The 22400-nt window shown below is 60.1% G+C and overlaps 1 protein-coding gene across 1 annotated transcript in view; it reads right to left on the bottom strand.

The window, feature by feature from the left end:
* Window positions 1-22400, bottom strand: part of LOC146420258 (E3 ubiquitin-protein ligase HUWE1-like) — a 29038-nt gene that overhangs the window by 5840 nt on the left and 798 nt on the right. The window contains exons 2-18 of the mRNA XM_085048478.1: window positions 22039-22215; window positions 20733-20862; window positions 19502-19941; window positions 17708-17903; window positions 16419-16586; window positions 14375-14517; window positions 13441-13507; window positions 11896-12104; window positions 10687-10898; window positions 8282-8461; window positions 7072-7238; window positions 6039-6184; window positions 5497-5572; window positions 3948-4046; window positions 2449-2582; window positions 1296-1497; window positions 354-648 (exon numbers count right to left, since the gene is read on the bottom strand). Of these exons, the coding sequence (XP_084904604.1) occupies window positions 354-648; window positions 1296-1497; window positions 2449-2582; window positions 3948-4046; window positions 5497-5572; window positions 6039-6184; window positions 7072-7238; window positions 8282-8461; window positions 10687-10898; window positions 11896-12104; window positions 13441-13507; window positions 14375-14517; window positions 16419-16586; window positions 17708-17903; window positions 19502-19941; window positions 20733-20862; window positions 22039-22215 (3041 nt within the window). The remainder of the gene's footprint in view (window positions 1-353; window positions 649-1295; window positions 1498-2448; window positions 2583-3947; window positions 4047-5496; window positions 5573-6038; window positions 6185-7071; window positions 7239-8281; window positions 8462-10686; window positions 10899-11895; window positions 12105-13440; window positions 13508-14374; window positions 14518-16418; window positions 16587-17707; window positions 17904-19501; window positions 19942-20732; window positions 20863-22038; window positions 22216-22400) is intronic.

The following is a 22400-nucleotide window of genomic DNA, read 5'->3' as shown; positions in this document are numbered from 1 at the left end:
GCTATCCCTGCCCACGCCCAGCGGCCACTCACCTCTACAGGATGAGCGGCGGGTTGGGCTGCCTTGCCCCGGGGTAGTGGACAAGGACAGATTTTGGGGATCTCAGGGGTGTTTGGATGACCCCCAGGATACCTCTGACCATCCCCAGGCTATCCCTGACCATCCCCAGGGTATCTCTGCCCATGCCCAGCGGTCACTCACCTCTGCAGGATGAGCGGCAGGTTGGGCTGCCTCAGTAGTGGACAGGGTAGTGGACAGGGATGGATTTGGTGGTCCCAGGGGGTTTTTGGTTATTCCCAAGGCATCTCTGACCATCCCCAGGCTATCCCTGCCCACGCCCAGCGGTCACTCACCTCTGCAGGATGAGCGGCGGGTTGGGCTGCCTCGCCCCGGGGTAGTGGACGTGGATGGTGTGGCCGGGCGTACGGTGAGCTGTCGCAGGTGTCCGCTGGCTGCGGCCGAGCCCCTGGGCCAGCCGGGTGCGCCCGGGCCGGGAGCTCAGCTCCCAGGCCGCTGCGTGCTGGGCGTGTCCGCACCAGCAGGGGGTGGCTGGTGGTGGGATGTTCTCGGGAGGGAGGGATGTCGGGCTGGGGTGGGAGCGTGGGGTGAGGTTAGAGGGGGAAATATGAATCCTGAAGGTTGGAAATGCTAAAATTGCGGGAAGAATGCATCTGACCATCCCGAAAACGTGGGAAAGGGAGGTTGGGTGACCCCGTTCTTGACAATCCTAAAAGGGGGAGGATTGCATTCCTACTCACCGCAGAAATCAGTGTGGAGAGAGGAGTTTATTTCTGCAACCTAAAACTCCTGTGGGATCCCCTGGAACCTCCAAATTCCCCCAAATCTATACTGGGGCTGGAGAACAGAGCCTTGTGGGACCCCTTGGACCCCCAGATTTCCCCCAAACCCCCCAAAATTCATACTGGGGCTGGAGAACAGAGCCTTGTGGGATGCCTTAGGACCCTCAGACCACCCCAAACACCCCAAAATTCTCCCAAAGCCATACTGGGGCTGGAGAACAGAGCCCTGAGAACCCCCTAAATTTCAAATGTCCCCCAAACCTCCTAAAATTCATACTGGGGTTGGAGAACAGAGCCTTGTGGAACCCCCAAGACTCCCCAAACCCCCCAAAATTGTCCCAAACACCCCAAAATTCATGGCTGGGGCTGGAGAACAGAGCTCTGAGAACCCCCCAGACCACCCCAAACCCCCCAGGACCCCCAAATTCTCCCCAAACCCATACTGGGGCTGAAGAACGGAGCCCTAAGAACCCAAGACTCCCCAAATCCCTCAACTTTCCCCCCAAATTTCCCCCAGATCCGTACTGGGGCTGGAGAACATGTTGTCGAACTCGATGATGAGGTCGTCGTCGCGGTCGAAGCGCTCGAAGCGCACGAGGGGCGAGGCGTTCATGTCGGGATAGTCCTCGTCCAGCTCCATCTCGGAGCCATCGTCATCATCCTCCTCCTCCTCACCCTCCTCGCCCTCCTCATCGTCCTGGGAACGGGGAAAGGGTTAGGGGAACTGCCTGGAGGGGGAGTGGGGGGTGGTGATCCTAGAAAATATTGCCCGATGCTAAAAAATACCCTTTGATCCTAAAAAATACCCTTTGATCCTAAAACATACCCTTTGATCCTAAAAAATACCCCTCCCTGACCCCAAAAAACACCTCCTGATCCTAAAAAATACTGCCTGATCGTAAAAAACATTCCCTGATCCTAAAAAAAACTGCCTGGTCCTAAAAAATACCTCCTGATCCTAAAGAATACCCCCTGACCCCAAAAAGCACTCCCTGATCCTAAAAAATACCTCCTGATCCTAAAAAATACCTCCTGACCCCAAAAAATACCCCCTGACCCCAAAAAATACCCCCTGACCCCAAAAAGCACTCCCTGATCCTAAAAAATACTGCCTGATCCTAAAAAACACCCCCTGATCCTAAAAAATACTGCCTGAGCCTAAAAAATACTGCCTGATCCCAAAAAACATTGTTTTCCCCATTATTTGCGGGATGACCCCATTATTTCTGGGCTGACCCTATTATTTTTGGGATGACCCCGTTGTTTTTGGGGTGACCCCATAATTTGGGATGACCCCATTATTTCCATAGAACCCCATTATTTGGGATGATCTCATTGTTTCCCCCATTATCTGTGGGATAAATCCATTATTTATGGGGTGACCCCATTATTTCTGGGCTGACCCTATTATTTTTGGGATGACCCCGTTATTTGGAATGACCCCATTATTTCCATATAACCCCATAATTTGGGATGACCCCATTATTTCCATGTAACCCCATTTTTTGGGATGATCTCATTGGTTTCCCCATTATCTGTGGGATAAATCCATTATTTATGGGGTCACCCCATTATTTTTAGGGTCACCCCGTTATTTCTGTGGTCACCCCGTTATTTTTAGGGTCCCAACTCCCCCATTCCCCCCAACCTGATCATCTTCATCCTCCTCCTCCTCCTCCTCCTCCTCATCCTGACTGTCATCCTCATCCTCGTTGCTGCCGCTGCTGTCCTCCTCCTGCGTGTGCTCCTCCTCATCCTCGGGGTCCAGGATGTTCATGGAATCTTTGGGGAGGAAAAAAAGGGGGTTTGAGACCCCAAAATATCCCAAAATGCCCCAAAATCCCCCAATTCCAGCCCGCAAAAAAGTGGGGTTTGTACGAGTTCAAAATCCCCTGAATTACAGGTCCTAAAATCACCTAAATACCCCAAAATCTCCCCTAAATCCCCAGATTCTATGCTTCAGATGAGAGGGGTCAGTAGGACCCCAAAATCCCATAAATTTTGGCCCCAAAACCCAGCAAATTCGAGGCCCTAAACTCCCTAATTCCAGGCCCTAAAACTCCCAAATTCCAGGTCCCCAAATCCCCCTATCCTCCCAAATTCCAGGCCCCAGATAAAGGAGATCAGTAGGACCCCAAAAAACCCCAAATCCCTCAAATTTTGGCCCTAAATCCCCAAATTCCAGGTGGCAAAAAAGTGGGGTTTGTAGGAGGTCAAAATCCCCTGAATTACAGGTCCTAAAATCACCCAAACACCACTAAACACCCCAAAATCTCCCCTGAATCCCCAAATTCTACGCCCAAGATAAGAGGGGTCAGTAGGACCCCAAAAAACCCCCAAATCCCCCAAATTTTGGCCCCAAAACCCCCAAATTCCAGACCCCATAACTCCCAAATTCCAACCCCAGATAAGAGGGGTCTTTAGGACCCCAAATTCCCCACAAATCCCCCAAATTTTGGCCCCAAAAGCCCCAAACTTCAGGCCTTAAAACCCCCGAATTCCAGGCCCTGAAACTCCCAAATTCCAGGCCTCATCCCCCAAATCCCCCAAACCTTCCTAATTCCAGACCCCATAACTCCCAAATTCCAGACCCCAGTAATGGGGGTCTTTAGGACCCCAAATTCCCCACAAATCCCCCAAATTTTGGCCCCAAAAGCCCCAAATTTCAGGCCTTAAAACCCTTGAATTCCAGGCCCCGAAACTCCCAAATTCCAGGCCTCATCCCTCAAATTCCAAAACATCCCCAAATTTCAGGCCCCAGATAAGACAGGGGTCAGTAGGACCCCAAATTCCCCCTAAATCCCCCAACTTTCAGCCCCAAAACCCCCAAATTCCAACCCCATAACTCCCAAATTCCACACCCCAGACAATGAGGGTCAGTAGGACCCCAAAAAACCCTAAATCCCCCAAATTTTGGCCCCAAAACCCCCAGATTTCAGGCCCTAAGTCCCTGAATTCCCCTAAACCCCCAAATTCCATTCCCCAGATAAGAGGGGTCTTTAGGACCCCAAATTCCCCACAAATCCCCCAAATTTTGGCCCCAAATCCAGCGCCACCTTGGGAGGGGGATAATGGGGGTCACTAGGACCCCAAAAAACCCCAAAATCCCCCAAATTTCAGCCCGAAATGCCCCAAATCCAGCGCCACCTTCGCGGTTGGCCTGCAGCGTGGAGGCCTGGCTGAGGTTGGACGGAGCTTCGTCCATCAGGACATCTTCCTGCGACTCGTCCTCGCCAGAGCGACTCACTGCGGACAGGGGACATGCTGGGGTCACTCTGATGGCCAGGGGACACCCTGGGGACACCTCGTGATGGCCAGGGGACACCCCGATGGCCAGGGGACACCCAGGGGTCATTCCGATGGCCAGGGGACATCCTGGGGACACCCCGATGGCCAGGGGACATGCTGGGGTCACTCTGATGGCCAGGGGACATCCTGGGGACACCCCGATGGCCAGGGGACACCCAGGGGTCATTCCGATGGCCAGGGGACACCCTGGGGACATCCTGATGGCCAGGGGACACCCCAATGGCCAGGGGACATCCTGGGGACACCTCGTGATGGCCAGGGGACACCCCGATGGCCAGGGGACACCCAGGGGTCACTCTGATGGCCACAGGACACCCCAATGGCCAGGGGTCACCCCAATGGTCAGGGGACATCCTGGGGTCACCCCAATGGTCAGGGGACATCCTGGGGTCACCCCATGTTGGACAGGGGACGCCCTGGGGTCACCCCATGTTGGACAGGGTTCACCCCAATGTCCAGGGTGGGGGAAACAGAGTGACCCTGAGGGGCCATGGGGTGACACAGGGGTGACCATGAGGGGCCACAGGGTGACCTAGCAGTGACCTCCTCAGGGGAGGGTGACCCAGAGTGACCATAGGGTGACACAAGGTGACCCTGAGAAGGCATAGGGTGACACAGAGGTGACCCCAAAGGGTCATGAGGTGACACAGAGTCACCACAGGGTGACCCGGAGTGACCATGGGGTGACACAGAGGTGACCCTAAAGGGCCATGAGGTGACCCTGAGAGGGCAAGGGGTGACCCAAGGGTGATCCTGAGGGGCCATGAGGTGACATGGGGGGGCTGTGGGTGACACAGAGTGACCATGGGGTGACACAGAGGTGACCCCAAGAGCCATGAGGTGACACAGAGTGACCATGGGGTAACACAGAGGTGACCCCAAAGGGCCATGAGGTGACATGGGGGAGCTGTGGGTGACACAGAGTGACCATGAGGTGACACAGAGTGACCATGGGGTGACACAGAGGTGACCCGAGGGGCCACAGGGTGACACAGAGTGACCATGGGGTGACACAGAGTGACCATGGGGTGACACAGAGGTGACCCCAAGAGCCGTGAGGTGACACAGAGTGACCATGGGGTAACACAGAGGTGATCCCAAAGGGCCATGAGGTGACATGGGGGAGCTGTGGGTGACCCCAAGGGCTGTGAGGTGACACAGAGTGACCATGGGGTGACACCGAGGTGAACATGAGGTGACACAGAGTGACCATGGGGTTACACAGAGGTGACCCGAGGGACCACAAGGTGACACAGAGTGACCATGGGGTGACACAGGGTGACCATGGGGTGACCCCAAGGGGCACGGGGTGACCCCGAGTGACACAGGGTGACACAGGCCACCCCTCGATGGGCAGGGCGTCCCCGCTGTCCCCTCGGTCACTCACCGATGATGGCACTGTTGCCATCAGCGCCGTCCCTCTCCAGCAGCTCATCGATCAGATCCTCCAGCTCGTTCTCCACCTTTGGGGACACAGGGGTGACATTGTGGGGATCCTGAGTGGCATTTGGGGGACCCTGGGTGGCATTTGGGGGATCCTGGGTGGCATTTTGGGTGTCCTGGGTGGCATTTCAGGGGTTCTGGGTGGCACTTTGGGTTCCCAGATGGCATTTTGGGGTCCTGGGTGGCATTTGAGGGTCCCGGGTGGCATTTTGGGTTCCTGGATGGCATTTTGGGTTCCTGGGTGGTATCTGAGGGGTCCTAGGTGGCATCTGGGGACCCTGGGTGGCATTTTGGGGTCCTGGGTGGCATTTGGGGGTCCTGGGTGGCATTTGGGGTGTCCTGGGTGGCATTTTGGGGACCCTGGGTGGCGACCAGGGGTCCAAAGTGGCATTTGGGGCTCCTGGATGGCATTTTGGGCTCCTGGGTGACATTTCGGGGGTCCCGGGTGACATTTCAGGTATCCCCAAATTTTGGGGTGTCCCTCACCTGCATCTCCTGGGTGCTGAGCCCCTCGGGCTGTCCGGCCAGGACCACAGTGTCACCCTCGGCCTCGCCGTCCATGTCACCATCGGCAGCCTCGGCCTGCGCGGCCTCCGCGTCCTCCTCGGGGGGCTCGGGGTCACCGGGGTCACCTGGGGGGACAGGGGGGTCACTCCGGGTCACCTGGGGGGTCAGCAGGGGTGGCAAAGGGGGAATTGGGGGATAGCGCCTGACCCTAAACGGGGCTACTCTGACCCCAAAGGACACCTCTTGACCCCAAGTGACACCCCCTGACCCCAAATGACATTCCCTGACCCCAAAAGGGGCTACTCTGACCCCAAATGGGCAGGGGTGACTCTGAGGAGCCATAGAGTGACATGTGGGGACCTTGAGGTGACCCTGAGGGCCATGGGGTGACCATGAGGTGACCTTGAGGGGCCATGGGTGACCCTGAGAGGCCACAGGGTGACCATGGGGTGACTCTGAGGAGCCACAGAGTGACATGGGAGGACAGGGCGACACAGGGGTGACCCTGAGGGGTCATGGAGTGGCCATGGGGTGACCATGGGGGACAGTGGGTGACCCTGACAGGCCATGGGGTGACACAGGAGTGACACAGTGGGTCCAGGGGGTGACACAGGAGTGACCCCAAGGGCCATGGGGTGACCCTGAGGGGTCATGGAGTGACCATGGGGTGACCCTGAAGGGCCATGGGGTGACACAGGGGGACTGTGGGTGACCCTGAGATGACATGGGGTGACACAGGGGGGGCTGTGGGTGACCCCAAAGGGCCACGGAGTGACCGCGAATGCCATGGGGTGACACGGTGTGTCCATGGGGTGACACAAGGGTGACCCTGAGGGACCATGCGGTGACACAGGGTGACAGAAGGTGACAGAGGTTACCTCCATCGGGGGGTGCAGCCTTTGCTCTTGCTGGAGGAGCCTTTGGCCCCCAAGAGGTGACACAGGGTGTGACAAGGGTGTGACACAGGGTGACAGAAGGTGACACAGGGGTGACAGAAGGTGACAGGGGTTACCTCCATCGGGGGGCGCAGCCCCTGCCTCCCGAGCTCCCCCAGCCCCCTCGGCCTTGCTCTTGCTGGAGGAGCCTTTGGCCCCGAAGAGGCTGCTGGGCTGGTTGACAATGCGTGACAAAGTCTCCAGAGGCTTCAGCGCCGCGTTCACCGTGTTGGCCATGTTGGGGCTGCGGGGACAGCGGGACAGCAGGGCTTGGGGACACGGCGGGGACCCAGACACGCAGCAGGGACCCCAAAAACACGGCAAGGACCCCAAAAACACAGCAGGGACCCCGAAAACACAGCAGGGACCCCGAAAACACAGCAGGGACCCCGAAAACACAGCAGGGACCCCAAATATACAGCAGGGACCCCAAACATGCAGCAGGGACCCACAGGGACCCCAAACATGCAGCAGGGACCCCAGAAACACACCAGAGACCCACAGGGACCCCAAACACACACCAAGGACACACAGGGACCCCAAAACCCCACCACAGACACCAAAAACCCACCAGGGACCCCACAGGGACTTCATAGACACACCAGGGACCCCAAACCCACCAGGGACCCCACAAACATGGCATGGACCCCACAAACCCACCATAGCCCCCACTAACCCCACAAACCCACAAGGGTTCCTCCAAAACACCTCCCAACCTCAACAAAGCTCCCTCAAAACTCTCCCAAAACCCCTCATGACCCTCAAAAACCCCGCAAGACCCCAACAAAGCTCCCCCAAAACCCTTGAAGACTCCAAAACCCAAACAGATCTCCCCCAAAACTCCTCCAGACCCCTCAAACTCCTCCAAAACCCCACCAAATCCCCCCCGAACCCCTCCAAAACCCCACAAGATCCCCCCAAAACCCCACCAAATCCCCCAAAACCCCACAAGATCCAAAACCCCACAAGATCCCCCAAAATCCTCCAAACCCCCAAGATCCCCCAAACTCCTCCCAAACCCCATCAAGACCCTAAAACCCCACAAGATCCCCCAAAACCCCACCAACCCCACCAAATCCCCCCAAACCCTCAAGATCCCCCAAATCCCCCCAAACCCTCCAAACCCCTCAAGATCCCTCAAAACCCTCCCAAACCCCATCAAGACCCTCTAAAACCCCACCAAATCCCCCAAAAACCCCACGAGATCCCCAGATCCCCAAACCCCCCAAATCCTCCAAAACCCCCCAAGATCCCCCAAAACTCCCCCAGATCCCCCCCAAAGCCCACCTGGAGAGGTCGAGGCTGTGGGGCACCCTGGCCAGGTCGTTGACCAGCCCCTTCTTGAGGAAGAGGCGGATGATGTTGTTCATGCCGTTGTGAGGAGGCTTGGCGGCGCTGCTGTAGAAGCTCGAGGTGGACGGACAGGACTCCATGATGGTGCTGATGATGCACATGACGGCCTGCAGCCTGCGGGGACAGGGGACAGGTCAGCCTGGGGACACGGGGACAGTGTGGGGACATGGACACCATCAGTATGGGGATATGGGGACATGGACACCGTCAGTCTGGGGATATGGGGACATGGACACCGTCAGTATGGGGACATTGCGGGGACAGGGGACAGGTCAGGCGGGGGACACGGGGACAGTGTGGGGACATGGGGACATTGCGGGGACAGGGGACAGGTCAGGCGGGGGACACGGGGACAGTGTGGGGACACGGGGACAGTGTGGGGACATGGACACCGTCAGTCTGGGGATATGGGGACATGGGGACAGGTCAGCCTGGGGACACGGGGACATTGTGGGGACATGGACACCGTCAGTCTGGGGATATGGGGACATGGACACCGTCAGTATGGGGACATTGCGGGGACAGGGGACAGGTCAGGCGGGGGACACGGGGACAGTGTGGGGACATGGGGACATTGCGGGGACAGGGGACAGGTCAGGCGGGGGACACGGGGACAGTGTGGGGACACGGGGACAGTGTGGGGACACGGGGACATTGCGGGGACACGGGGACATTGCGGGGACACAGGGACATTGTGGGGACATGGACACCGTCAGTCTGGGGATATGGGGACATGGACACCGTCAGTATGGGGACATTGCGGGGACAGGGGACAGGTCAGGCTGGGGACACGGGGACAGGGGACAGGTCAGGCGGGGGACACGGGGACATTGTGGGGACACGGGGACATTGCGGGGACACAGGGACAGTGTGGGGACATGGACACCGTCAGTATGGGGACATTGTGGGGACATGGGGACAGTGGTCAGGCTGGGGACATGGGGACATTGCGGGGACATTGTGGGGACATGGGGACATTGTGGGGACATGGGGACAGTGGTCAGGCTGGGGACACGGGGACATTGCGGGGACATTGTGGGGACATGTGGACATTGTGGGGACATGGGGACAGTGGTCAGGCTGGGGACATGTGGACATTGTGGGGACATAGGGACCCTACGGGGACAGGTCAGACTGGGGACATGGGGACATTGTGGGGACACGGGCACATTGTGGGGACATAGGGACCCTGCAGGGACATGGGCACACTGTGGGGACATGGGGACATCGTGGGGACACAGGCACATTGTGGGGACACGGGCACATTGTGGGGACATGGTCAGTCTGGGGACATAGGGACCCTGCAGGGACACGGGCACAGTCAGTCTGGGGACATGGGGACACTGTGGGGACATGGGCATGGTCGGTTTGGGGACACTGTGGGGACATTGTGGGGACATTGCGGGGACATGGGGACCCTGAGGGGACATAGGCATGGTCAGTCTGGGGACACGGGGACATTGTGGGGACATGTACATGGTCACTCCAAGGAGATAGCAGGGACATTGTGAGGGACATGGACATGGTCAGTCTGAGGGGACATGGGCGTGGTCACTCTGAGGGGACACAAGGACATTGTGGGGACATGGGCATGGTCACTCTGACAGGACATGGACGTGGTCAGTCTGAGGGGACATGGGGACATTGTGGGGACACAGACATGGTCACTCTGAGGGGACACAAGGACATTGTGGGGACATGGGTATGGTCACTCTGTGCTGTCCCCACACTGTCCCACTGCTGTCATACTGTGTCCCCACACTGTCCCCAGGCTGTTCCCACATTGTCCTCGCTGTCCACCATTGTCCCACTGTGTCTCTACATTGTCTCCATGCTGTCCCCACCCTGTCCCCAGGCTGTCACCGCAGTGTCCTCACACTGTCCCAAGCTGTCCACATGCTGTCCCCAGCTGTCCCCCCATTGTCCTACTGTGTCTCTACACTGTCCCCAGGCTGTCTCTGCAGTGTCACCAGCTCTCCCCACATTGTCCCTGCTGTCTCTGCAGTGTCCCCACACTGTCCCCAAACTGTCCCCACACCTGGCATGTTTCTCGGCGCTCTCAGCCATGGCCAGAGCGTGGCCTTGACCTCACTGACCAGTGCCACCTGGGCATCAGTGCCACCTGGGCATCGGTGCCACTGTCCCCACCGTCCCCAGCTCTTCCCACACTGTCCCCACACTGTCCCCATACTGTCCCCACACCTGGCATGTTTCTCAGTGCTCTCAGCCATGGCCAGAGCGCGGCCGAGTGTGGCCTTGGCCTCATTGACCAGTGCCACCTGGGCATTGGTGCCACTGTCCCCAGCTCTTCCCACATTGTCCCCACCCTGTCCCCACACCTGGCATGTTTCTCGGTGCTCTCAGCCATGGCCAGAGCGCGGCCAAGCGCGGCCTTGACCTCGTTGACCAGTGCCACCTGGGCGTCGGTGCCACTGCCGGCCGCGGCCAGGCTGGCCAGGAAGAGCCGCGCCAGCGCCGGGGTGTCTTTGTCCTCGGCGTTCTGCTGGTGGGGCAGCAGGTGGTCCAGGACAAAGGCCAGCACGCTGCAGTCCTGCGGGGACACGGGGGTCACACGGCCGCACCGTGGCCAGGGGGACACAGAGGGACAGAGGGGACACAGGGGGACAGAGGTGTGGAGGGACAGAGAGGACCTGGGGGGACCTTTGGGGCAGGGGACAGAGAGGACCCAGGAGGACTGAGGTGTAGGTGACAGGGGACCCCAAAAACTGGGGACAAGGGACACCCCCAATCACAGGGGATGGGACTGAGGTGTCTGGGGGGACAAAGGACCCCAGTAAGTGGGGTGACAGGAGACCCCAAAGCCCAGGGGGAGTGCCAGAATCCCTCCACGACCACACTGATGGGGACATGGGCAGCGATGGGGACACAGCCGTCCGGTGGCAGTGGGTGACCCTGTCCCCTGCCCCTCGCAGTGACCCCATCCCTGTCCCCTGCCCCTCGTGGTGTCCCCATCCCCTGCCCCTCACCATGACCCCGTGGGATGCACCCCTGTCCCCTGCCCCCATGGTGACCCTGTCCCCTTCCCCCTCACAGTGACCCCATGGGGTGTCCCCATCCCCTACTTGTGATGACCCCATGGGTGATCCCATCCCCATTCTCTGCCCCTCACAGTGACCCCATGGGGTGTCCCTGTCCCCTCTCCCTCGTGGTGACCACATCCCTGTCCCCTGCCCCCATGCAGTGACCCCATCCTCTACCCCTTGCAGTGACCACATCCTTGTTCCCTGCCCCTCTCAGTGACCCCTACCCCTCTCGGTGTCCCCTGCCCCTCTCGGTGACCCCACCACGTCCCTGTCCCCGTGTCACCTCCTCGATGAGCTCGGACTGCCCCAGTCCCTGAGCCTTGCCCCTCCTGGTGACCCCTGCCCCTCTCGGTGACCCCTGCCCCTCTCAGTGACCCCACCATGTCCCCTTGTCCCCATGTCACCTCCTTGATGAGCTCGGACTGCCCCAGTCCCTGACCCCTGCCCCTCATGGTGACCCCTGCCCCTCTCAGTGACCCCACCCTGTCCCTGTCCCCGTGTCACCTCCTTGATGAGCTCGGACTGGCCCACGCTGTAGCTGTAGTTGGCGATCAGGGCGGCGATGCCCACGTAGGACCGGACCAGCTCGGCCAGCAGCCGCAGGATGGTGGAGGTTGGCATCAGCGGCTTGGAGCCTCTGGCCCGGCCGCGCTCCTCGCCGCGCTCGCCCTCCTTCTCCTTGCGGCCCTCGCGGCCCTCCTCGGGGCTGGACGCTGGGGGCACGAGGGGACACCGTCAGGGGACATGGGGACACCGTCAGGGGACATGGAGACACAAGGGAATGGGTGGCATTGTTAGGAGGGTGCAGGGGACACCTTTAAGGGGTCGCAGGGGGCACCGTTAGGGGGCATGGGGTGGTATGGTTAGGGGGACATGGGGACACTGTCAGGGGACAGGGGGTGGCAGCGATGGGGGGACACAGGGACACTGTCAGGGGACACGGGGTTGCAGCGATGGGGGGGACACAGGGACACTGTCAAGGGACAGGGGGGCAGGGGGTGGCACAGGGTGGCATCGTTAGGGGGTCGCAGGGGTGACATCATTAGAAGGACAAGGGGACACCGTCAGAGGACACGAGGGGACGCGGGGACAGTGTGAGGGGACACAAGGGAATGGGGTGGCATTGTTAGGAGGGTGCAGGGGACATCATTAAGGGGTCGCGGGGGGCACTGTTAGGGGGACATGAGGACAGCGTCAGGGGACACGGGGACACTGTCAGGGGACAGGGGGACATGGGGTGGCACAGGGTGGCATCGTTAAGGGGTCACAGGGGACACCATTGGGGGAATCAAGGTTGACATCATTAGGGGGACAAGGGGACACCATCAGGGGACACGAGGGAACAGGGGCTGGGGTGACGTGGTTAGGGGGCTGGGGGGCACCGTTAGGGGGCATGGAGTGGCATTGTTGGGGGACACGGGGACAGTGTCAGGGGACACGGGGTGGCAGCGATGGGGGACACAGGGACACTGTTGGGGACAGGGGAGCATGGGGTGGCATTATTAGGGGGACACAGGGACAGCATCAGGGGACAGGGGGGCATGGGTGGCATTTTTGGGGGACATAGGGACAGCATCAAGGGACACAGGGTGGCAGCGTTAGGGGGACACAGGGACACTGTTGGGGACGGGGGGGCATGGGGTGGCATTTTTGGGGGACATGGGGACAGTGTCGGGAGGACACAGGGTGGCATTTTTGGGGGACATGGGGACAGCATCAGGGGACAGGGGGTGGCATCATTAGGGGATGCAGAGAGCAGAGAGAGGATGGGGAAAGTCTCAAGGACATGAAGGGGACCTTGGGGGGCTCAGGGACCTCAGGGACATAGAGGGGACCTTGGGGGGCTCAGGGACACGGAGGGGTTCAAGGGGTTTGGGGACACTGTGGGGACATTGGGACATGTGGGGATACAGAGAGGATGTTGGGGGGCTTGGGAATATTGGGGTCACGGAGGGGACATGGAGGGGACATCAGGGGACACCAGGAGACACAAGAGGACACAGCAGGGACATCGGGGGACACCCAGGGGACACGGGGGGACAGTGGCACCTTCTCCCTGCGGGGTTCCCGAGGGTGGCGTCTCGGCAGAAGCTCCATCAGCAGCGAACACCTGGGCCTGGGGGGACAGGGGGGGATCAGTCTGGGGGTCCCCAAAAACCCCACAGCCCCCCAAATCCCTCCTAGACCCCAAAATTCTTTCCCAGCCACCCCAAATCCCCTCCCAGTCATCCCAAAACCCCTCAAGCCCCCAAAATCCCTTTCCAGTCACCCCAAATCCCCTCCCAGCCACCCCAAATTCTCCTTTAGCCCCCCCAAATTCCTCTCCCAGCCCCCCATATCAGCACCCAGCCCCCCAAATCCCCTCCTAGACCCCAAATTCCTTCCTAGCTCCCCAAATCATCCTCCAGCCACCCCAAATCCCCTCCCAGTGTCCCCAAATCCCTTCCCAGCCCCCCAAATGACCCCTCAGACCCCCAGATCCCCTCCAGCCCCCCAAAATGACCTCTCAAAAATGACCCTCCAAATCCCCTCCCAGCATCCCCAAATCCCTTCCCAGCGTCCCCAAATTCTCCTCACAGGCCCCTCAACCCCTCCCAGTTGCCCCAAATCCTCCTTCAGCCCCCAAATCCCCTCCTAGCCACCCGAACGACCCCCAAATGACCCCCAGCCCCCTCAAATTCCCCCAAATCCCCTCCGGCATTCTGAATCCCCCCAGCCACCCCAAATCCCCTCCCAGCATCCCCAAATCCTCCCAGCACCCCGAATCCTCCTTCAGCCCCCCAAATCAGCCCCCAGCCCCCAAATCCCTCTCAGCCCCAAATCCCCTCTAGCCACCCCAACGACCCCCAAATGACCCCCAGCCCCCTAAATCCTCAGCACTCTGAATCCCCCAGCCGCCCCAAATCATTCCCCAGCTTCCCCAAATCCCTCCCAGCCCCCCAATCCCCTCTCAGCCCCCCCAAATCCCCCCAAACCCCCGTACGTTGATGGCGAAGCCGGCCGGGGGGTCGAAGTCGCCGGGGGGCCGCGTGAGGCTGCGGTACTGCTGGTACATGTCGTCCCCAATGTCCGACAGCAGCTGGCTCACCTCGCTGGGCGCCGCGCTCTTGGGGTCACCTTTGTCACCTGCGGGGACAGACGGGTCAGGGGATGTCCTACTGACCCTTGTAGGGGTGAGAGTCACCCCATTTCTCTATATGGTCACCCCCACTCCATCCCTATATTGGGAACATATATAAATAAAAGGAAGGAATATAAAACAAACTATATATTATATACAATAATATATATATATTGATTTTCTATACAAATATGCCAATTCTTTCCTATATGGACACCCCAATTTCCCCTATATAAACACCAGAATTCCATCCTATATGGACACCCCAATTCCTTTCCTATATGGACAGCTCTTGGGGTCACCGTTGTCACCTGGGGGGACAGACGGGTCAGGATATGTCCCATTGCCCCCTGAAGGGGTGAGAGTCACCCCATTTCTCTATATGGTCACCCCCATTTCATCCCTGTATTGGGAATATATATGGAAGGAATATAAAAGAAAATATATATTATATACAAGAATATATATATATATTGCTTTTCTATACAAATATGCCAATTCTTTCCTATATGGACACCCCAATTTCCCCTATATAAACACCAAAATTCCATCCTATATGGACACCCCAATTCCTCCCCTACATGAACATCCCAATTCCATCCTATATTGAAACCCCAATTCCTTCCCTATATGAAAACCCCAATTCTTTCCCTATATGAAAACCCCAATTCTTTCCCTATATGAACATCCCAATTCCATCCTACATAGACACCCCAATTTCCCCTATATGGACACCACAACTCCTTCCCTATATGGACATCCCAATTCCCCCTATATGGACACCAAAATTCCCTCATATATGAACATTCCAATTCCTTCCCTGTATGAACATCCCAATTCATTTCCTATATGGACACCCCAATTCCTTCCTATATGGAAACCCAAATTCTTTCCTTACATGAATACCACAATTTCCCCTATATGGACTCTCATTCTGAGGGTAAAGGAACCCCCAGGACCCCCATGTTGTCACTCTGTACAGAACTTTTTGGCGCTGGAAGATACCCCAAATCCAGTTCCATGTGGATCTGGGGGTTCCACGTGCACCCCACTCCCTTCCAGCACCCCAAAATCTCCCTGAGGTTGTCCATCCCCCCTTCCTGGTGGTCCCCTGAGCCCCCCAAGCCCCCCGTACCCTCATCACAGGGGTCCCCTGAGCCCCCAACCCTTTATCAGAGGTGTGGTTGATACTCAGAGCAATCAACAGGACACCCCAAATCCAGTTTCATGTGCACCCCACTCCTCTCCATCACCCCAAAACCTCCCTGAGGGTGGTCAGCCCCCCTTCCTGGGGGTCCCCCGAGCCCCCCAAGCCCCCCATACCCTCATCACAAGGGTCCCCCAGGCCCCCCAACCCTCTTTTCAGAGGCCTGTTGGGTACCCAGAGCACCCAACAGGATACCCCAAATCCAGTTCCATGTGGATTTGGGGATTTCATATGCATCCTACTCCTCTCCAATACCCCAAAACCTCCCTGAGGTTGTCCATCCCCCGTTCCTGGGGGTCCCCTGAGTCCCCCAAGCCCCTGTACCCTCATCACAGAGGTCCCCTGAGCCCCCAACCCTTTCTCAGAGGTGTGCTGGATACCCAAAGCACCCAACAGGACACCCCAAATCCACTTCCACGTGCACCCCGCTCCTCTCCAGCACCCCAAAACCTCCCTGAGGGTGGTCAGCCCCCTTCCCCCATGCCCCCCGAGCCCCCCAAGCCCCTCATACCCTCATCCCAGGGGTCCCCTGAGCCCCCAGCCCTTTCTCAGAGGTGTGCTGGATACCCAAAGCACCCAACAGGACACCCCAAATCCACTTTCACGTGTACCCTACTCCTCTCCAGCACCCCAAAACCTCCCTGAGGGTGGTCAGCCCCCCTTCCCCCAAGCCCCCCGAGCCCCCCAAGCCCCCCATACCCTCATCAGGGGCATGGTAGGCTGCCAGGGCGTTGAGCATGTCGTAGATGACGTCCCGGATGGGCTCGGGGATGGGCGGCAGAGCCGCAGCCTTGGCCGGCGTGGTTTTCACCAGCTGCACCGCGTTGGGCCCTTTGATCCGCAGGTTCTCAAATTCATCGTCCGAGGCTGGAAAAGGGGAAAAAACGGGGGGGTCAGGGACTTGGGGGGATCCCCAGGGGGCTCAGATTGTGGGGTTCCCATGTTGGGGTGAAGGAGGAGGAGGGATGATGCCTTTGGGGTAAAGGGTGACTTTGAGATCTCTGGTTTTGGGGTAAAAGGAATGCTGGGATAATGAGTTTTGGGGGTAAATCTGATCTATCCCTGATGGGGGGAGAGTCCATGTCCCCAGGAGCCCCCTGGGGTACAAGGACCACCTCCAGGAGCCCCCTGTGGCTCCCTCCTCCCCAGGACCACCTCCAGGCTACCAAGGACTGCCTTCCAGGAGCCCCTCGTGTATCCCACCTCTGTAGGACCACCTCTAGGAGCCACCCAGGGTACAAGGACCACCTACAGAAGCCCTCCAGGAGCTATTCCAGGAGTCCCCTGTGGCTCCCACCTCCCTGGGACCACCCCAGAGCAACAAGGACCACCTCTAGGACCCCTCCAGGAGCCCCCTGTGGATCTCACCTCCCTGGGACCCCCTCCAGGACCACCCCAGAGTACAAGGATCACCTCTAGGACCACCCCAGAGTACAAGGACCACCTCTAGGACCACCCTAGGGTACAAGGACCCCCACCAGGACCCCTCCAGGAGCCTTCTTTGGATCCCACCTCTCCTGGGACCACCCCAGGGTAACAAGGACCACCTCTAGGAGGACCACAGGGTACAAGGACAACCTCCAGGACCCTTCCAGGAGCCCGAGGGTAACAAGGATCACCTCCAGGAGCCCCCTGTGGATCCCAGGGACCACCCCAGGGTACAAGGACCCCCTCCAGGACCCCTCCAGGGTACAAGGACCCTCTCCAGGACCCCCCCAGGGTACAAAGACCACCTCTAGGACCCCCCCAGGGTACAAAGACCACCTCCAGGAGCCCCCTGTGGATCCCAGGGACCACCCCAGGGTAACAAGGACCCCCTCCAGGACCCCTCCAGTGTACAAGGACCACCTCTAGGACCCCCCAGAGTAACAAGGACCACCTCCAGGATGCCCCCAGGGTACAAGGACCACCTCCAGGACCCCTCCAGGGTACAAGGACCCCCTCCAGGACCCCTCCAGGGTACAAGGACCCCCTGCATGCCCCCTCACCGGTGCCGGAGCCGCGCGGGGCGGGCAGGGCGATGCGGATGCAGCCCGTGGCCACCTCGGTGAAGACGTTGGGGCTGCGGCAGGCGGCAGGGCCGAGCACCCGCAGGATGTAGTTCACCTCTCGGGACCCCAGGCTGCCCGAGACCACCCCCGAGGTGGTGCTGCCCGCCCCGCTGGTGGCTGCTGAGCGCACCACCTGCGGGTGGGGATGGACGTGAGATGGGGACAGGGGACACGGGGACATCCCCGGGCTGCCTCTGCCCGAGGGGAGGCCTGGGAAAGCTTCCTGTGGGAGGCTGGAGAGCCCAGAGCCCCGATTCCCTGATCCTCTTGTCCCCAGTGATCTCTGAATCCCCAATTCCCTGATCTCCTTGTCCCCAGTGATCTCTGAATCCCCAATTCCCTGATCCCCTTGTCCCCAGTAATCTCTGAATCCCCAATTCCCTGATCCCCTTGTCCCCCAAACCCCCAATTCCCTGATCCCCTTGCCCCCTGGAGCCCCCAGACCTACAGACCCTGCTGGCCCCAGACCCCCAATTCCCTGATCCCCTTGTCCTCAAGTGACTCCTGGGTCACCAAGTGACCTCTGGATCCCCCAGTTCCCCCATCAACTTGACCTGAAGTGACCTCTGGACACTCAACTCCCTGATCGTCTTGTCCCCATGAGCCCAAATTCCCTGATCCTCTTGTCCCCAGTGATCTCTGAATCCCCAATTCCCTGATCCTCTTATCCCCCAGATCCCCAATTCACTGATCTCCTTGTCCCCCAGAGCCCCAATTCCCTGATCCCCTTGTCCCCATGAGCCCCAATTCCCATTCCCCTTGTCCCTGCTGGCCCCAGACCTCCAATCCCTTGACCCTTTTGTCCCCCAGAGCCCCAATTCCCTGTTTCCCTTGTTTCCAGTGATCTCTGAACCTCCAATTCTCTGATCCCCTCATCCCCCAGACCCCCAATTCCCTGATCTCCTTGTCCCCAAGTGCCCCCCGATCCCCAGTTCCCCCCTCCATTTGACCTCAAGTGACCCCTGGACACCTGACTCACTTGTCCCCAGTGATCTCTGAACCCCAATTCCCTGTCTTTTCCCTGCTGGCCCCAGATCCCCAATTCCCTGATTCCCCTTGTCCCCAGGTGACCCCTGGATCCCCAATTCCCCCATCCCTTTGACCTCAAGTGACCCCTGGACAATCACCCCCTCCCCTTGTCCCCAGGCCTTCAACTCCTTTCTCCCCTTCCCCCCAGCCCCCTGTCCCCTCTCCCCTTGCCCTGAGACCCCAAATTCCTCTCTCCCCTTATCTCCATGCCCCACAAGTCTGCTCCCCCTTCTCCCCCAGCCGTTTAATTCTACTCTCCCCTTGCTCTGAGACCCCCAACTCCTCTCTCCCCACACTCCCCTTGTCCCCAGGCCTGCAACTCCATTCTCTCCTCTCCCCAGACCCCCAACTCCCCTCTCCCCCAGGCCCCAACTCCCTCTCCTCTTGCCCCCAATTCTCCCCTCTCCCCTAGCCCTCAACTTCATTCTCTTCTCTCCCCCAGCCCCGCCATCTCTCCCCAAGCCCCCAACTCTGCTCTCCCCTCTCCCCCAGCCCCCAACTCTGCTCTCACCTCTTCCCCAGCCCCTCAACTTCATTCTCCCTTCTCCCCCAGCCCAGCAACTCCCTCTCCCCCAGCCCCCTCTCCTCTCTCCCTTACTGCCCCCAATTCCCTCTCCCAGCCCCCAACTCCATTTTCCCCTCTCCCCCAGCCCCCAACTCTTCTCCCCTCTCCCTCAGCCCCCCAACTGCCCACCCCCTCACCTTCTCCATGGTGTGCCTGAGCGTGCAGGGATCCTCGATGATGTGCCTGAAGAGCAGCGTGACGAGCGGCGTGAACCCCGTGAAGCCGGAGCTCTGCGTCAGCGCCAGGATGGTCCTGGTGGAGCGCAGCTCGGCGAAGAGCAGCGCGTGCTTGTGCTGCCGGGTGAGGCGCAGGCAGAGGCGCAGCGTGGCGTGCAGCGTGTCGGGGTCCACGGGCACGGCCAGCATGCTGACGCAGGCGCGCAGCACGGCCGGCACCGCCTCCTCGGCCAGCCCGCGCACCGGCGCCTCGGCGTCGCCGCCAGGGAGGTCATCGGGGCTGGCCGTGGTGCTGGGAGGGGACGGGCAGGGGGCTGGAGGGGTGCTGCTGCTGCTGCTGGTGGTGCTGGTGGTGGTGGTGGTGGGTGGGGGGTCGTCGTCGGTGGAGGGAGGGTCTGCGGCTGTGGGGAGAGGGAGGGGGTTAGTGAGGGGTGGATGGGGGTTTGGGGTTGTTGGGGGGTCGTTGTGGGGACACCCATGAGGGCTCAGATCAGCTCTGCAGTCACTCAGATCCCCTCATGGTCACTCAGACACTCTCATGGTCATTCAGACCCCCTCATGGTCACTCAGACCCCCTCACGGTCACTCAGACCCCCTCACGGTCACTCAGACCCCCTCACGGTCACTCAGACCCCCTCATGGTCACTCAGACCCCCTCAGGGTCACTCAAACCCCCTCACGACTCCTCAGATCTCCCCCAATAACACCTCAGACCCCCCAGGACCTCTTAAATCCCTTCCATGACTCCTCAAGCCCCCCAAAACCCCTCAGAGCTCCCCCCCAATAACCCCTCAGAACCCTCTCAGACCCCCCAGGACTCCTAAATCTCCCCCAGTAACACCTCAAACCCCCATGACCCCTCAGACCCGCTCTTAACCCCTCAACCCTCCCCAGAACCCCTCAGACCCCCCATGACCTCTTAAATCCCTCCATGACCCCTCAGACCTCCCACTAACCTCTTGGACCTCTCCTTGACCCCTCAAATCACCCATGACCTAAATCCCCTGCCATAACCCTCAGACCCCCATGACCCTCAAATTCCCCCTCAGACCCCACGACCCCTCAGAACCCCTAAATCCCCCCCAATAACCCCTCAGACCCTTCCATGACCCCACAGACCCCTCTCAGACCCCCTAAATCCCCCCCAAGCCCCCTCAAATCCCCCCCCCGAGCCCCCCAGCCCAGCACCCACCGGGGGTCTCCTCCTTGCCCTTCCCCTCGCTCTCCTCTCCCCCCCCCTCGCCGTCGCGGCCTTTCCCAGCCCGGGGGGGGCGCAGCAGGGTCAGCATCACCGGGCGGCGATTGCCTGTCTCCTCGTTCACCTGCGGGGACACCGAGGGGACATTGGGGTGACATTGTGGGGGGACACAGGGTGACACTGGGGCAGACAGTGGGTGACACCAGGGGGTGACATTGGGGGCACACATGGGGTGACATCGTGGGTCTCAGTAGGGTCAGCATCCCCGGGCACGGATTCCCTGTCTCCTTGTTCACCGGGGGGGGTGACACTGAGGTGACACTGGGGTCACATGGGGATGACATGGGGTGACACTGGGAGGTCACACTGGGGAGGACACTGGGTGACACCGGGGAGGTGACACCGGGGGGACACCGGAGGGAAACATGGGGTGACACCGCAGGGTGACATCAGGGAGTCACACAGGGGGGAAACATAGGGTGGCACTGGGGGGGCCATGGGGTGACAGCAGGGGGGTGACACCAGGGCTGGTCCCCCTCCCAATGGGGTGACCTGGGAGGGTGTTCCCTGTGCCATGGGGTGACCCCAAGGTTGTGTCCCCTGCTCTGGCTGTCCCCAGGGCTGTCCCCCCTGCACTCTGTGGCCCTGGGGCTCTGTCCCCTGCCCTTGGCCGTGTCCCTGTGCCAGGGGGTGACCCCAGGGCTCCGTCCTCCTTCACATGGGGCTGTGTCCCTGTGCCCTGGCTGACCCCAGGCAGTGTCCCCATGTGCCATCTGACACCACCACATTTGTCCCCACCCCGTCCCTTTACCCCGTACCTGCACCATGGTGGTGAACTGCACGGTGTAGCTGACCCCATGCAACGTCCCCGTGCCCTGGGGCTGTGTCCCCGTGTCCTGGCTATCCCCAGGCGGTGTCCCCGTGCCCTGGGGCCGTGTCCGCACGCCCTGTCCCCTGTCCCTTACCTGCACCATGGTGGTGAACTGCACGGTGTAGCCGACCCCAGACAGTGTGCCCATGCTCTGGCTGACCCCAGGCAGTGTCCCCATCCCCCAGCTGTCCCCACCCCCTGTCCCCTGTCCCGTACCTGCACCATGGTGGTGAACTGCACGGTGTAGCTGACCCCAGGCCGTGTCCCCATGCCCTGGGGCGGTGTCCCCGTGCCCTGGGGCCGTGTCCCCACCCCCTGTCCCCTGTCCCCGGTCCCTTACCTGCACCATGGTGGTGAACTGCACGGTGTAGCTGACCCCAGGCCGTGTCCCCACCCCCTGTCCCCTGTCCCCTGTCCCCGGTCCCGTACCTGCACCATGGTGGTGAACTGCACGGTGTAGCGCCGCCTGCCGGCGGTGAAGCGCACGCTGGGCTCCCCGGCGCGCCAGGCGGCGTCGATGGTGCTGTTGTTGCTGGCGCTGTAGCTGCACCAGCGCCCCGAGCGGTCATCGAACCAGCGCCAGTTGTTCCCCGTGGCCTGCAGGTACTGGGGGACACGCGGGGACAGGGGGGGTTAGCGGTGTGGACACCCCAAAATGCTCGGGGTGTTGGTGGGCAGGGGGGGTGGGGTGTTCACCAGGAGGTTGTGGGGTAGATCAGGAGAACGGCTAGGACCCCAAATACCCCCAAATCCCCATCCCAGGGCCCCCAATGGCACCCCATGAACTTCCC

This window comes from Lichenostomus cassidix, unplaced genomic scaffold (genome assembly GCF_008360975.1).
Source record: "Lichenostomus cassidix isolate B80296 unplaced genomic scaffold, HeHo_3.0 HiC_scaffold_884, whole genome shotgun sequence".
Classification (NCBI taxonomy): domain Eukaryota; kingdom Metazoa; phylum Chordata; class Aves; order Passeriformes; family Meliphagidae; genus Lichenostomus; species Lichenostomus cassidix.
The sequence above is the reverse complement of the archived record's forward strand: the minus strand, read 5'-3'. Positions and strand labels throughout refer to the sequence as shown.